The sequence below is a fragment of the Physeter macrocephalus genome, chromosome 18 (assembly GCF_002837175.3).
Source record: "Physeter macrocephalus isolate SW-GA chromosome 18, ASM283717v5, whole genome shotgun sequence".
Classification (NCBI taxonomy): domain Eukaryota; kingdom Metazoa; phylum Chordata; class Mammalia; order Artiodactyla; family Physeteridae; genus Physeter; species Physeter macrocephalus.
In genome coordinates, this window is record NC_041231.1 from 42,956,943 (window position 1) to 42,972,069 (window position 15,127).

Below are 15,127 nucleotides of genomic sequence, written 5' to 3' on the forward strand. Positions count from 1 at the left end.
TAAAACAAGTGGTTATAAACACAGAAATGCATCTATTTTTCTAGAAAATTAGAAAACTTCAATGTAACAAATTTCTCTAAACAAGGTTAAATTATATGAAAAGTATACTAAAATATCTATATTTGTTCAGAACTTACGTTTCATTTTATCTTGATCTATATTGGGGATCTCATATGTGTGGGAATCATTTTCTGATGCCTTCAGTGGTAATATACAATCTGATAGATGTGAATGTTCTATGGGATCAGGGAGACAAAATTTAGAAATTGGGCTTCTTTCATAAAATTCAGGCTCAGTGATCATCATAATGAACTGTATTACACAGTATGTTGGATTGGCAGTGAGAAGAGTAGGACACTGCTTGAAGAGGTGTGGGAAGGCACTTTTGCCCAAAGCACTCACTCTTCAACTAGCTTCTTACTGCCCAAATTCCACAGCTCTCTTGGCATTCCAATATCCTATGGACTGAGAAGAATAAGTCTTCTTGGGAAAGGTTATAGATTAAGTCATTCATTGTATAGGCAGTGAAAGAGGTGTTTATTGGTCTTTTTCTAAAAGCAGATTATTAGTAGGGTGGCAGTACAAGAAACGAGAGCAAAGGATGGAAGGCAAATTTACTGTTTCACAGGTGGCTGGGCTCTCTCTGGTATTAAGGAGGGGAATTTGTATGCAATTTAACTGCAAAAAAACCACAAAACCTATTTCTGGCACATAGGTAATGGGAATTTTCACCAATTGGATGTGAATATAACTGCTGAGATGTCCTCGTCTACATATAATAGTCACCAGTAAAGTAATCTTTGGAAAAAATTATAGTATGTTAACCTTTTAAATTAATGTTCCTCTCTTCTTTTTAAAAGGAATAATTATAAGACATGAATTTTAATGTCTGGAATATCAAAGAGATGCTCAGTATTCCCTCAGGCTCTGGGTAAGTTTTCTGGTTATATACTCTGATACTTAAGAGGATCTTATAGTTGCATTGATTTCATAGAAACAGTCTCCCCTTCCTATTAGTTTATAGTAATAGGGTTACCCGATATAGCTTCTTCCCTTTCTCTTGCCCTCTCTTGTCACCACTGCACCCTCCCATATTTGTCTTTTTCCTTTTGCCTATTTTCTGATTATAAAAGCAGTATCAATGGCTATGTGTATTAATTGAGTAATGACTCTGTCCAGCACGGGACCGAGGGACTATGAGAGTTAGACATGGTCCAACATCTGGAAACTCTCACCTCATTTGGAGCAATTGCTATTGAAACAGCAAGGATCAAACTCAAGACAATGTTCAGATAAGTGTTCAATTGTGTAGTACAATTTGTAGGCACCATGAAATCAAGAACCACTCCAACTGTTGACAGGGCTCATTGAGATACTGCCCCCTCTACTACTCCACTGAGGTACTTAGATTGGTGTCCACTAGCCATGCAGTAGGCCTGCCATTGCTAACTTGGTGGGCATACCCCAGAAGTAGTATATATTAAGGGATTTCCAATTGTTTTGGTATGCTTTTATCATTGGATAGTTTGTTTTCTTCCTAACACCTTCCTAAAGACAGCAAAAAAACTAAAACGTTGTTGTTGTTTTTCTTAAAAAGAAAAAAAGAGCTTACAGTTGATACAAAGTAGGGGGAAAAAAATCTATGCTTAATTCCAGATCGTAGCTTTAAGATGTAAATCCTACAGGACTTCTGTAGGCTTACAGAGTTGTTTCTTTTCCAGCCCAGCTAATTATTCTCTTTGACCTAAGAGGGGGGAGACACAGAGAGCTATTTAGCTATTTTGAGCAGTGATTATGCAAACCATATTTTATGTGTGCAGCCTATTACCTTAGCTAATCTTAGAAAATAATTCTATGAGTCAAAATAATTTCTCTGTTCTGAGCAAGTAGCGTTTCTTTTTGTCTTGTATTAATAAATAATGATTCCTTTAGCTTAGAATATGTACTTATAGGCTATCTATTTTAAATCTAACATTTGGAAAAGGAATGATCTTCATGTGTGTTTTAATGAAAAGCATGTTTTCTTGGGTTACACAACAGTATTAAGTAACACAAATTGTTACTGAGGTGTCTTTCAAGTAAATACTTGAAGACTATATGTTTTACTTGTCTGTCCACTTATGTGCTGTCTCTGTAGTAGGCTTAGTACACTGTGTTCAAGTGTGATTGTATCATTATCAATATCATTATCCCCTTCATATGTCAGATTTAGACTGGCATAGGTATCCATGGGAAGCAAGTTGGAAGTCCACAGCTGGAAGTATTTAGAACAAGCAAGGATAAGACACTAAAAGTGTGAAAGGGAATAACACAATGTTTAATGGATCTTTCTGTGTGCAAACCTGAGTTGATCATATTCTTCAGTCTGGATGAGGCCTATTTTAGTCTGCTTGGGCTGCCATAACAGAGTACAATAAACTGGATGGCTTAATCAACAGAAATTTATTTTCTCACAGTTCTGGAGATTGAAAGTCCTAGAACCCTATGCCAGCGTGATTGGTTTTGGGTGAGGACTCCCTTCTTGGCTTGCAGACAGCTGCCTTTTTCTGTGTCCTCATATGGTGGAGAGAGAATGAGGGCAACCTCTTTGGTATCTCTTCTTAAAAGGACACTAATCCCATCACAAGGGTCCCACTCTCCTCACCTCATCAAACCCTAATTACCTTCTAAAGGCCCCATTTCCAAAAACCGTCAAAATAGAGCTTAGGGCTTCAACACATGAATTTTGGGAGGACACAAACATTCAGTCCATATCTAGGTCTATCTTGTGTTCGTTGTATTATAGCTCCTTCTCTCCGTCCAGTCCTGCTCCTTTCCTTCCCTATAGACACACAATCTAGGAGAGTTAATATGTATCCTTCCAATTAACCTTCTACATACTCAGTTACATACTTGTTTGGTGTGTATGATGTAGCCTTATAAATTACATTAATGTATGAGAGTTCATTAAATTTTTACTTTTTCTGCACTCAAAAATTATATTTTTGAGACTTATCCATATGGTTATATGTAAATCTAGCTTACTGCTTCTGACTACTGCATCAGTTATATGCATAAGCCATATTTTATTTTTAATCTATTCCCTTAGTGATGAACAAATTCAACCTTTTAAAAGATAATGTTCTCTTAATCCCTAAAGATTTTGTGAACTTTGATCTCCAAAATGGTGTTATAGTCCATAATGTTATAGTACAAGGAATAATGGTGTTAGTCCTTAATGTTTGAAATTCCATCTGATTGTTCCCAATGTCTGGCATTCAAAATTTCCTTGTTTCTTTACAGGTAGTACTGGCAGTGTGCAGGGGACTAGGAGGTCAAAAAAAGCTAGCATTCTGCCCAGAATATTCTAAAATAGTTTTGAATTATGGTTTCATTTGCCCACTTGATATACTTGTATTTTCTTGCTTAATTTCAGGGCCACTAAGTCATGTAACTGGAATAATAATCAGACTGACTACTCTAGTCTCAGTGATTCCCAGTTCCTTTTTGGATCCCAGTTCTGTCCAGAAAGTTCAGAGACCCCGTCAACACCCTTGGACTTTGGTGTCCACTTGAGACATCCAAAACAGTCACAACAGAATTCTCTGGATGTAAGTCTGAATTCCAGAATTTCTCTGCACATGTTTCACGGTCATTATGGACATAAACTGTAAAGAAGACTTATTCTGCTGGGTTATATTTTAGAGTTGTACATCTCTAAGGATTACTGTCCTAAATAGATTTGTGCTTGATTGGTGACTCATTTGACTTGGTAGTGTGAAATGGAAAACATATTTATATTTGCATTTTCTTCCATTACTAAAACAATGTATTAGAATAGTGCCAGTACTTTAGCACTCCTAGGGAGTGCTAAATATTGCATGACATTTAACTCCTTGAAGAAGGAGATGAGGATATTGAGGCCTAAGCTGATGAATAAGGGCCAGAATTAGGAACAGAATCTCTTGATTTTTTGAGACCAGCCTATCTTATTTTGTGAGTCAGAAATATTTTTATATATTTACTTATTTTGATGTAGAACCAGATTTAACTTTATACACAGACTTAACTGCATCATATAGGGACTTAATGAATAAGATTAGGTCGATACTGTAAGTTAGTAAGGTATGATCTGAGATAAATATTTTAGTACAAAATTTGGTACCCAGTGATATGAAGGAGTAAATGTACTGCCTGAATGTTCCAGAGTAAGTTTTGCCTCAGAATGAAGGAAATGGCTCACCATATGCCTGCATCACATGTCAAATTTATCAACAAGTCTAGTTCATCAGCAACTGAGCAACAGCAATTTGAGTTAAACTTATTAATATAAAAACTTTAACACATCATCTCAAGACAGCATAATTTTCTGTTGCTGCCTTTAAATTTATGCAATTGATTTTAAGCCATTTTAGCTGACATTTTAAATACCTCTGGTCTGGTAAGGCAGAAATTATATTAGTAAAAAGAGTTGCTTTGTTTTAATATAATTTTCTGGTACATATGAAATAAAAAGGAAATACTACATGCTATATTGTATTTTATGGTTTGCACTTAAGTGTGAGTCTGCTTTGTATAGAAAATAGTGCATGCTATAAATATTTTTATGTGTGAAATGCTATGATTTTTTTTTTCCATTGAACAGAGTGAACCTAGTATTTTCATAAAGTACCAAACAAAACCCCAGCTGTTTGGAAGAGATACAAAAGATGGAGGCTTATTTCCTCTTCCTTTGTCAGTTGGAAAATCAAAAAGCCTCTTGGAACAGTTTGAGGAGAAAAAGAAAAGTGAAAAAGACAAATGTGACAGGTACACAAACCTTTCAAGTGGATAAGACAGCTCCTCTCTTCTGAGCAAAACAGAAAATGGAATGTCAGTAGTCGAAAAATTCAGTTTCAGCATGATAGCATTCTTGCCTTTACAGCTCATCTAATAATTACTCTTTATTTGCGTTCTTGTCAGTGTGACTTATGTCTGCCACAGTTTTGGCCTCTCTGAATATTAAGCTAAAGAACTTCTCAGAGAAATGCAATATTCAAGTAATGTTATATTTATTCTGCCTAAAATTCTGCCCTTTAATTTTTTTTTTTTTTCAGATCATCAGAATTAGGAAATTAGTTAACATTTGTTTTAGGGTCAAGAATATAGCACATGGGGGCTTCCCTGGTGGCGCAGTGGTTGAGAGTCCGCCTGCGGATGCGGGGGATACGTGTTCGTGCCCCGGTCCGGGAGGATCCCACATGCCGCGGAGTGGCTGGGCCCGTGAGCCATGGCCGCTGAGCCTGCGCAGCCGGAGCCTGTGCTCCACAACGGGAGAGGCCACAACAGTGAGAGGCCCGCATACTGAAAAAAAAAAAAAAAAAAAAAAGAATATAGCACATGAATTCTTAAGTCATAGTTCAGGCTGATTTTCTCACTTTGAAATGGTATTTTAAAGATATACCCTAAATTTTATACGTATTCTTATTGGCTACATATATATGTGTGTGTATATATATAAGCAAATATAAGGGCTACTATATTAATTTGTAAATGAATAAGTGGCAGTCACTGAGGAAATTAACTTGTTCATTTCTTGGTAGTAAGTTATTAACAGGACATCTTTAGGTATCATAGAAATCATAACACCCAAGCAGAAATATACTTTATTATTTCTGTAACAGTAAAGATATATCACTTAGCATCACCACTAGTACTTTCCTGTCGAAAGAGGCAGAATTTCTTTAAAAATTCTAGATTAGGAATTCTTTAAAATTAGGAATTCTTTAAAAGATTAGGTATGTTTTCTACTGTATACTTACATTCCTTTAGTGAGAAAAGCAAAATGCTCTATACAAAGTGTTTGATTCTGCTGATAAATAAACAATTCCCAGATGCTGACAGACTTCTTTCCCATAGGAATCTAGGCTCTAGGACTCATAATGATGGTAGAGTACTGCAGATGATCAGGCTCCTCTCATCTTACTGCTTCAGATAAATTGTCTTAATTTTTTTGTTCTCTGGCCTTTTGGATTACATTTTGTTTGATCAAGATTTCTGTAGCTAAGGCACTTCCCTGGTGGTCCAGTGGCTAAGACTCCATGCTCCCAATGCAGGGGGCCCAGGTTTGATCCCTGGTAGGGGAACTAGATCCCACATGCCACAACTAAAAAGAAAAAGATCCAGCATACTGCAACTAAGACCCAGTGCAGCCAAACAAATAAACAAACAAACAAATAAGATTTCTGTAGCTAAAAAAAACCCTTTTTTTGAAACATTAAGTCCTTCTTGATATTTCCTTCCTCTCTCCCTCCCTCCCTCCCTTCCTTTCTTTATTTCATTTTTCATTTCCTTCTTTTTTTGTAGTGAAATTAGTTTCTTTTTTTTTTGGCCATGTGACTTGTGGGATCTTAGTTCCCAGACCAGAGATTGAACCCAGGCCCTCGGCAGTGAGAGCACGGAGTCCTAACCACTGGACCGCCAGGGAGTTCCCAGAAATGAGTTTCTGTTAATGATTATTTACAAGATCGCTGGCAAAAAATAAATAGTATTTATATAGAGAGAACAGATGATAAGGACACTGAAGAATCTCTTCTCTATTTAAAAAATTTCAAGCTTACAATATTGATTTAAATGCTAAGCAGAAAATCATAATTTTAATGAATTCTGGCAAAAACAAACCCCAAGATTTTAGATTCCTTGTTTTCTGTCAATAAGTGCTTATCAGAAATGTGGTGAGGAATGAGAAATTTTTAAATGAGAAAGAGAAAGCATACCACTGTAAATTTGGAAGCAGGAAAATGATAAGGCATGGTACAGAGTTCAAACATAAAGAGATGCTGCAAATCAATAAGACATGGATTTATATATTGTGTTTTGAAAGTACGTGTTTTCCCAAATGTATAGAAAGGGCATATGAGGTTAAGATATCTCAAAAGAAGTCTTAATCATTCAGATTGCATTTGTTATGACTCAAATAAAAACCCACCTCAAACTAGCCTGGACAAAAAGGAGGATATATTAGCTCTCTTAACCAATCTGGGAAGGACGGGGAATGAAATGAAATCAGAATCTTTCTCTTTTCTGTGCTTCTCTCTCCATCTATACTTCATTCTCTCCTACTAGAGACCAGCTTCTTATTAACACAGAAAAAGAGACTCTCACCCCTTAGTTTCAATTTGAAAATCCTAGTGAAAGCTTCTGATGGGCTTGTTTATTAGGTTGTGGGGGGGTGAGGGGAGGGGGCTGTGACTGGAGGTCCTCCCCAGAATCACTTTGTGGATGCAGAAAGAAGCAATTCCGCATTAGAGCTGGATGCTGGGCACACCAGACAATGGATATCCATTACCCAGATTCTTATTTTTTAATCAGTCATATTTGAGAAAACAGATCAGTCTCATAACCAATGAATAACCTAAGGACCACAGATAGATTAAAATGAACCATAGGGACTTCCCTGGTGGCGCAGTGGTTAGGAATCTGCCTGCCAATGCAGGGGACATGGGTTCGAGCCCTGGTCTGGGAAGATCCCACATGCCATGGAGCAACTAAGCCCATGCATTGCAACTACTGAGCCTGCGCTCTAGAGCCCGTGAGTCACAACTACTGAGTCTGTGTGCCACAACGACTGAAGCCCACATGCCTAGAGTCCGTGCTCCGCAACAAGAGAAGCCACTGCAATGAGAAACCCGCGCACCGTAAGGAAGAGTAGCCCTCACTTGCTGCAACTAGAGAAAGCCCGCATGCAGCAACAAACACCCAACACAGCCAAAAATAAATAAATAAAACAAATAAATTTTTTTAAAAAAAGAAAACATATGGATGGCAAGTTTTATACATGAAACTTTTGGATGGCAAGTTTTATACATGAAACTTTTATACATGAAAAGTTTCTCAACACCATTACCCATTTTGGAAATAAAAATTGAAATCATAATGAGATATTACTACTTATCTGTTAGCGTGGCTAAAATTAAAGCAAACAAAAACTGACAATACCAAGTGCCCAGCAAGGATATAGACCAAATGGAAATCTTGCTGGTGGAAATGCAAAATCATACAGCCCCTTTGGAAATGTTTGACAGTTTCTTATAAAATTAAACATAATTTACTATATGGCTCTGCAGTTCTACTCTTAGGTATTTATCCTAGATAAATGAAAATTTATGTTTACACAGAAGTCTATGCAGTAACGTTTATAGTAGCCTTGCTCATAATCACCAAAAACTGTGCACAACCCAAATGTCCTTCGATGTATGAATGGATAAACAAACTATGGTATGTCCATATGATGAAACACTACTCAGCAATGAAAAGGAATAAACTATTGCTATACAACAACATGACTGAATCTCAAAAGCACTATGCTAAGTGAAAGAAATCACAAAGGTTACATACTCTATGATTCCATTTAAATGACATTCTGAGAAAAGCAAAACTATAGAGATGGGTATCAGATCAGTGATTACCAAGGGTTATGGGTGTGGGCTGGACTTTACCACAAAGAGACAGCATGAAGGATTTTTTTTGGATACTGTCTTATATCCTGGTTGTGATGGTGGTTACATGAATCCTAATTTTGTGTTAAAACTCATAGAACTGTGTACACACACACACACACACACACACACACACACATACAAATTAATTTCATATGTTAATTTAAATTTTTTAAAGTGTTAAAAATTATTAAAAGATATTGGGTGGTTCATTTTATTAGTTAGGATTATGTTCAGCTGCATTGACGTATATACACTCATTCTCATTATAATAATAGAAGTTTTTAAAAGATGTTTATTTTTCTTTAATGCAAAAATCATCCTGAAGTGTGTGGTCCAGGGCTAGAATGATGGCTCCATGGACCTCAAGGATCTGGCTCCTTCCAGCAGTGTGGTCTGCCATCCCTAAAGTATGACCCCCCTCCCTGCCCCTGCCATCCTCACAGTGCTTGGAGGCTGCTGGAATTCCAGCTGTTACATCAGAGTTCCAGACAACTGATGGATGAGTGAAGGAAGAAGGGTATCTTCCCGTCCCTTTAGGATTCTTTTTTTTTTCTTGGCCACGCCATGTATCTTGCAGGGTCTCAGTTCCCCGACCAGGGATTGAACCCAGGCCCACGGCAGTGAAAGCACAGAGTCCTAACCACTGGACTGCCAGGGAATTCCCTAGGATTCTTCTTGGAAGTTGCATGCAACACTTTTGCTTATATCTCACAGTGGCTAATATTTACTCACATGGCCACACCTAGATGCAAGGGAGTCTGGGAATGTCATCTATCTGGGTGGCAGTGCATGGAGGGTGAGGATCAGGAATCTAATTTCCAAGGAAGAAAATGAGGCCAATTTAAGTTTCTGCCACAGTCGTACAATTGCCAACAACTACCTGCTATGGACAACTTCCCAAACAAAGTCTCAAAATTAGTCCAGGGCAGATTCTGCGGCCCACTACCCGCTGCCCAGAGTGCACTAGACCCTTCCCTGCATTGTAGTCAGTGTAGTCCTGGACACTTTTTTTTTTTTTTGATGTGGTCCCTTTTTAAGATCTTTATTGAATTTGTTACAAAATTGCTTCTGTTTTATGTTTTTGGGGGGGTTTTTTGGTGATTGTTTTATTGTTTTTTGGCTGCGAGGCATGTGGGATCTTAGCTACCTGACCAGGGATCGAACCTGCACCCCTTGCACTGGAAGGCGAAGTCTTAACCACTGGACCACCAGGGAAGTCCCGAGTCCTGGACACTTTTATCCGTCCCATGGCACTCCATCTTTCTACTACTATTGCCTCAGCAACCAGAAAAGAGAGCTCACAGTCTGTCTCTCCTGACTCTCAGTCTGGCAAGGCATGTGTGAGGGGAGAGCCCAGGGTTCAGGAAAAGCTCGGAAAGCAAGCCTCTGGCACCCTCAGCCTTAAGAGGAGGAAAGAGACTCTGCTTCTCCCCAAGATCCCTAACCTGAGGAACTCCTCAAACAGGAAAGAGGGTCCGATGCAGAACAAACTAAAATAAAGAATCTAGATTTTTCACTCTAAGTATAAATTTGTAGATAATGTAGTAGAGGTTTCCTCCAATGCTTTGGGAGCCCTGAGGACAGGCTTCCAGCTCTGACTGGGGGCGTCAGGAAAGACTCCATCCAAGGGAGCACATCTAAACTGAGTGGGAGTTTTGGGCAGAGATCTTGGGTCTGTCAGATTTTCAAGTCTGCCTCTGAATCAACTTACTCTGTGAACCACCACTAACACTGTTTTATGTAACTCTGCTCTATTTTTGAGTATTTTCTTTCTTTCTTTTTAAATTTATTTATTTTATTTATTATTTTTGGCTGCATTGGGTCTTTGTTGCTGCGCACGGGCTTTCCCTAGCTGCGGCGAGCAGGGGCTACTCTTCGTTGCAGTGCACGGGCTTCTCATTGCAGTGGCTTCTCTTGTTGTGGAGCATGGGCTCTAGGTGCACAGGCTTCAGTAGTTGTGGCTCGCGGGCTCTAGAGTGCAGGCTCAGTAGTTGTGGCGCACGAGCTTAGTTGCTCTGCTGCATGTGGGATCTTCCCGGACCAGGGCTCGAACCCATGTCCCCTGCATTGGCATGTGGATTCTTAACCATTGTGCCACCAGGGAAGCCCTATTTTTGTGTATTTTCAAAAATAAAAATGGGATTGTTTCCTATGGACTATTTTGCAATCTGCTTTTTAAATTTAATAATATTTAATGATTATATTTCTGTTTCATCTACAAAATCATTTCTGTGGTTGCACTGTACTCTATTATATGGACCATTTAGGGGGTTATGTTTTAAATGTTTAATACAGCATGAGACATGCCAAGAATACACAATGAGATAATGTTAATCTTTTCAACAAATGATGTTGGGAAAACTGGGTCCTTATGCAAAAGAATGGAAAAGGACCCTTATCTTATACCATACACAAAAGTCAACTCAAAATGGATTAAAGACTTAAACATGAGACTTGAAACCATAGAACACCTAGAAGAAAACATAGGGAAAAATCTTCTTGACGTTGGTCCTGGCAATGATGTCTTGGATATGACACCAAAAGCACAGGCAACAAAAGGAAAAATAGACAAGTGGGATTACATCAAACTATAGGCATCCCTCAGTATCCAAAGGAGATTGGTTCCAGGAGACCCTACATATACCAAAATCCACTGATGCTCAAGTCCCATAGTCACCCCTCTATATCTTCAGGTTTTGAATCCACAAACTCAACCAACTGCAGATGGAAATTCCTGTCCATGGTTGGATGAATCTGCACATGCAAAACCCTTGAACACAAAGGGCCAACTATACTTATTGAAAAAAATCTTCATATAAGTGGACCCATGAATATCAAACCTATGTTGTTTAAGGGTCAACTGTAAAAAGTTTCTGCACAGCAAACGAAACAAAGAAAATGAAAAGGCCGACTTTCCTGGTGGCGCAGTGATTAAGAATCTGCCTGCCAATGCAGGGGACACGGGTTTGATCCCTGGTCTGGGAAGATCCCACATGCTGCGGAGCAACTAAGCCCGTGTGCCACAACTACTGAGCCCACGTGCCACAACTACTGAAGCCCGCACACGTAGAGCCCATGCTCTGCAACAAGAGAAGCCACCACAATAAGAAGCCCATGCACCTCAACGAACAGTAGCCCTGGCTCACCGCAACTAGAGAAAGCCCGCATGCAGCAATGAAGACACAATGCAGCCAAAAGAAAAAAAGAAAAAAAAGAAAATGAAAAGGCAACCCATGAAATAGAAAATATTTGCAAACCATATATCTGATAAAGGGTTAATATAAAACATATAAGGGGGCTTCCCTGGTGGCGCAGTGGTTGAGAATCCATCTGCCGATGCAGGGGACACGGGTTCGTGCCCCGGTCCGGGAAGATCCCACATGCCGTGGGGCGGCTAGGCCCGTGAGCCATGGCCGCTGAGCCTGCGCATCCAGACCCTGTGCTCCGCAACGGGAGAGGCCACAACAGTGAGAGGCCCACGTACCGCGCAAAAACAAACAAACAAACAAACAAAAAAAAACATATAGGAACACCTACAACCCAATAGCAAAAACAAACAAAAACAAAAAAACAAAATATCTGGATTAAAAGACAAGCAAAGGAATTGAATAGACAGTTCTCCAAAGAAGACACACTAATGGCCATCAGATATATGAAAAGTGCTCAACTTTGCTAATTATAAGGGAAATGCTTATCAAAACCACAATTAGATATCATCTCACACCTGTCAGAATGGCTATCATTAAAAAAAATAACAAATGCTGGCAAGTATATGGAGAAAAGTGAACTCTTGTACACTGTTGGTGGGAGTGGAAAGTGATGCAGCCACTTTATTTTTTCTAATTTAAAAGAAAAATTTTTTCTTTGGCCATACTGCGTGGCTTACAGGACCTCAGTTCCCCGACCAGGGATCAAACCTGCGTCCTCGGCAATGAAAGCACGGAGTCCTAACCACTGGACTGCCAGGGAATTCCTTGGTGCCGCCACTTTAGAAAACAGTATGGAGGTTCCACAAAAAATTATAAATAGAACTACCATATGATCCAGCAATTCCACTTCTAAGTATATACTCAAAGGAATTGAAATCAGGATCTTGAAGAGATACCTACACTCTCATGTTCATCGCAGCATTATTTACAATAGCCAAGACATGGAAATAACCTAAATATCTATCAATGGATGAATGGAAAAGAAAATGTGGTATGTACATACAATGAAATATTCTTCAGCCTTAAAAAAGAAGGAAATCCTTCCAGTTGTGACAACATGAATGAACCCGGAGGACATTATGCTAAATGAAATAAGCCAGACATAGAAGGACAAATACTAAGTATATTCTACCACTTACATGAGGAGTGTAAAATAATCAAACTTATAGGAGCAGAGAGTAGAATGGTGGTTGTTGGTGGGGGAGTTGTGGGGGAAACAGGCAGAATTAGTCAAAGGGTACAAAGTTTCAGTTTATACAAGATGAATAAATCCTAGAGACCTGTACAGCATAGTGCCTATACTTGACAATGCTCTGTTGTATACTTTAAAATTTGGTAAGAGGGTAGATCTTTTTAAAGTGTTCTTATCCCTACTACTAATAAATAAAGAGGGTGGAAGGAAACTTTTGGAGGTGATGGATATATTTATGGCATAGATTGTGGAGATGGTTTCACAGTTGTATACTTATCTCCAAACTTGTATACATTAAATATGTACAGCTTTTTTTGTGTTAATCATACCTCAATAAAGTAATTTAAAAAAAAAAAACCAACTTGAGCGCTGACCACTCAGAACAGATGATGACTACAAGCAATTGGCACAGCTATGTCCTTGTACAAGACTGGAAGTTCTTTTTGTTCAAAATTTCTAAAGCATTGCTCCATTGCCTTATAGCTTTCTGTGTGCTTTTAAGAGGTCTGCTGCCATTCTGATTCCTGATCCTGTGTATGTCACTTGCAATTTTATTTCTGGAAATTTTTAGGATCTTCTCATTATCCTTAGAGTTTGGAAATTTTACAGCAATGTGGTTTGATGTGGCTTGTCAAAGCCCTGGGCATTGGGCAATTACTTTTGACCTATAACTTGTGTCTTTTGGTTTGGGGAATTTTTCTTTTATTATATCCTTGAAAACCTCCTTTTCACTCTCCTTTTTTCCTGGATCTCCAATTTTGGGCATGCATTGAATCTCCATTGATCCTCTAATTTTTTTTTTTTTTTTTACTACCTACTTATTTTTCATCTCTTTGTCTTTTGCTCTATTTTCCATCATATTTCCATACTGTATCTTCTAGTTATTCTATTTGTTTAATTTCTGCTATTTTTAATTTATAAGTTCCCTTTCTTAGTCTCTGCTTTTATACTTCAATAGCATTCTGTTCTCATCCTTAATTCATTAATTTTTTTTTATTTTAATATTTTTATTGTTTTCAGGTAATGTCTTAATCTTATTCATAAAACCATAAGGTTTGTAGATTTCCAAATAGTTCTATCAAATTCTTCTTTTAAAGTCAGTCTTTTGGACAATCCCGCAGCCTGTGGAATGAAAGCCACATTCACAGAAAGAGAGACAAAATGAAAAGGCAGAGGACTATGTACCAGATGAAGGAACAAGATAAAACTCCAGAAAAACAACTAAATGAAGTGGAGATAGGCAACCTTCCAGAAAAAGAATTCAGAATAATGATAGTGAAGATGATCCAGGACCTCAGGAAAAGAATGGAGGCAGGATCGAGAAGATGCAAGAAACGTTTAACAAAGACCTAGAAGAATTAAAGAACAAACACCTAGAAGAATTAAAGAACAAACAAACAGAGGTGAATAATACAATAACTGAAATGAAAAATAAACTAGAAGGAATCAATAGCAGAATAACTGAGGCAGAAGAATGGATAAGTGACCTGGAAGACAGAATGGGTGGAATTCACTGTCATGAAACACAATAAAGAAAAAAGAATGAAAAGAAAGAAAACAGCCTAAAAGGCCGCTGGGACAACATTAAGTGCACCAACATTCGCATTATAGGGGTCCCAGGAGGAGAAGAGAGAGAGAAAGGACCCGAGAAAATATTTGAAGAGATTATGGTTGAAAACTTCCCTAACATGGGAAAGGAAATAGCCACCCAAGTCCAGGAAGCACAGAGAGTCCCAGGCAAGAGAAACCCAAGGATAAACATGCTAAGACACATAGTAATCAAATTGAGGAAAATTAAAGACAAAGAAAAATTATTAAAAGCAACAAGGGAAAAAACGACAAATAACATACAAGGGAACTCCTCCCATAAGGTTAACAGCTGATTTCTCAGCAGAATCTCTACAAGCCAGAAGGGAGTGGCATGATATATTTAAAATGATGAAAGGGAAGAACCTACAACCAAGATTACTCTACCGGGCAAGGATCTCATTCAGATTCGACGGAGAAATCAAAAGCTTTACAGACAAGCAAAAGCTAAGAGAATTCAGCACCACCAAACCAGCTCTACAACAAATGCTAAAGGAACTTCTCTAAGTGGGAAACACAAGAGAAGAAAAGGACCTACAAAAACAAACCCAAAACAATTAAGAAAATAGTAATAGGAACATGCATATCAATAATTACTCTAGACGTGAATGGAAGAAATGCTCCAATCAAAAGACACAGGCTTGTTGAATGGATACAAAAACAAGACCCATATATATGCT

At 38.3% G+C, this 15,127-nt stretch overlaps 1 protein-coding gene across 1 annotated transcript in view; it reads left to right on the forward strand.

Moving 5' to 3' along the window:
• Nucleotides 1–244: 244 nt before the first annotated feature.
• The window catches only part of IHO1 (interactor of HORMAD1 1), a 25,852-nt gene continuing 10,969 nt past the window's right edge, over nt 245–15,127 (forward strand). Inside the window, exons 1-3 of the mRNA XM_007129874.4 lie at nt 245–931; nt 3,416–3,590; nt 4,625–4,788. Coding sequence (XP_007129936.2) covers nt 876–931; nt 3,416–3,590; nt 4,625–4,788 — 395 coding nt within the window. The 5' untranslated portion in view covers nt 245–875. The remainder of the gene's footprint in view (nt 932–3,415; nt 3,591–4,624; nt 4,789–15,127) is intronic.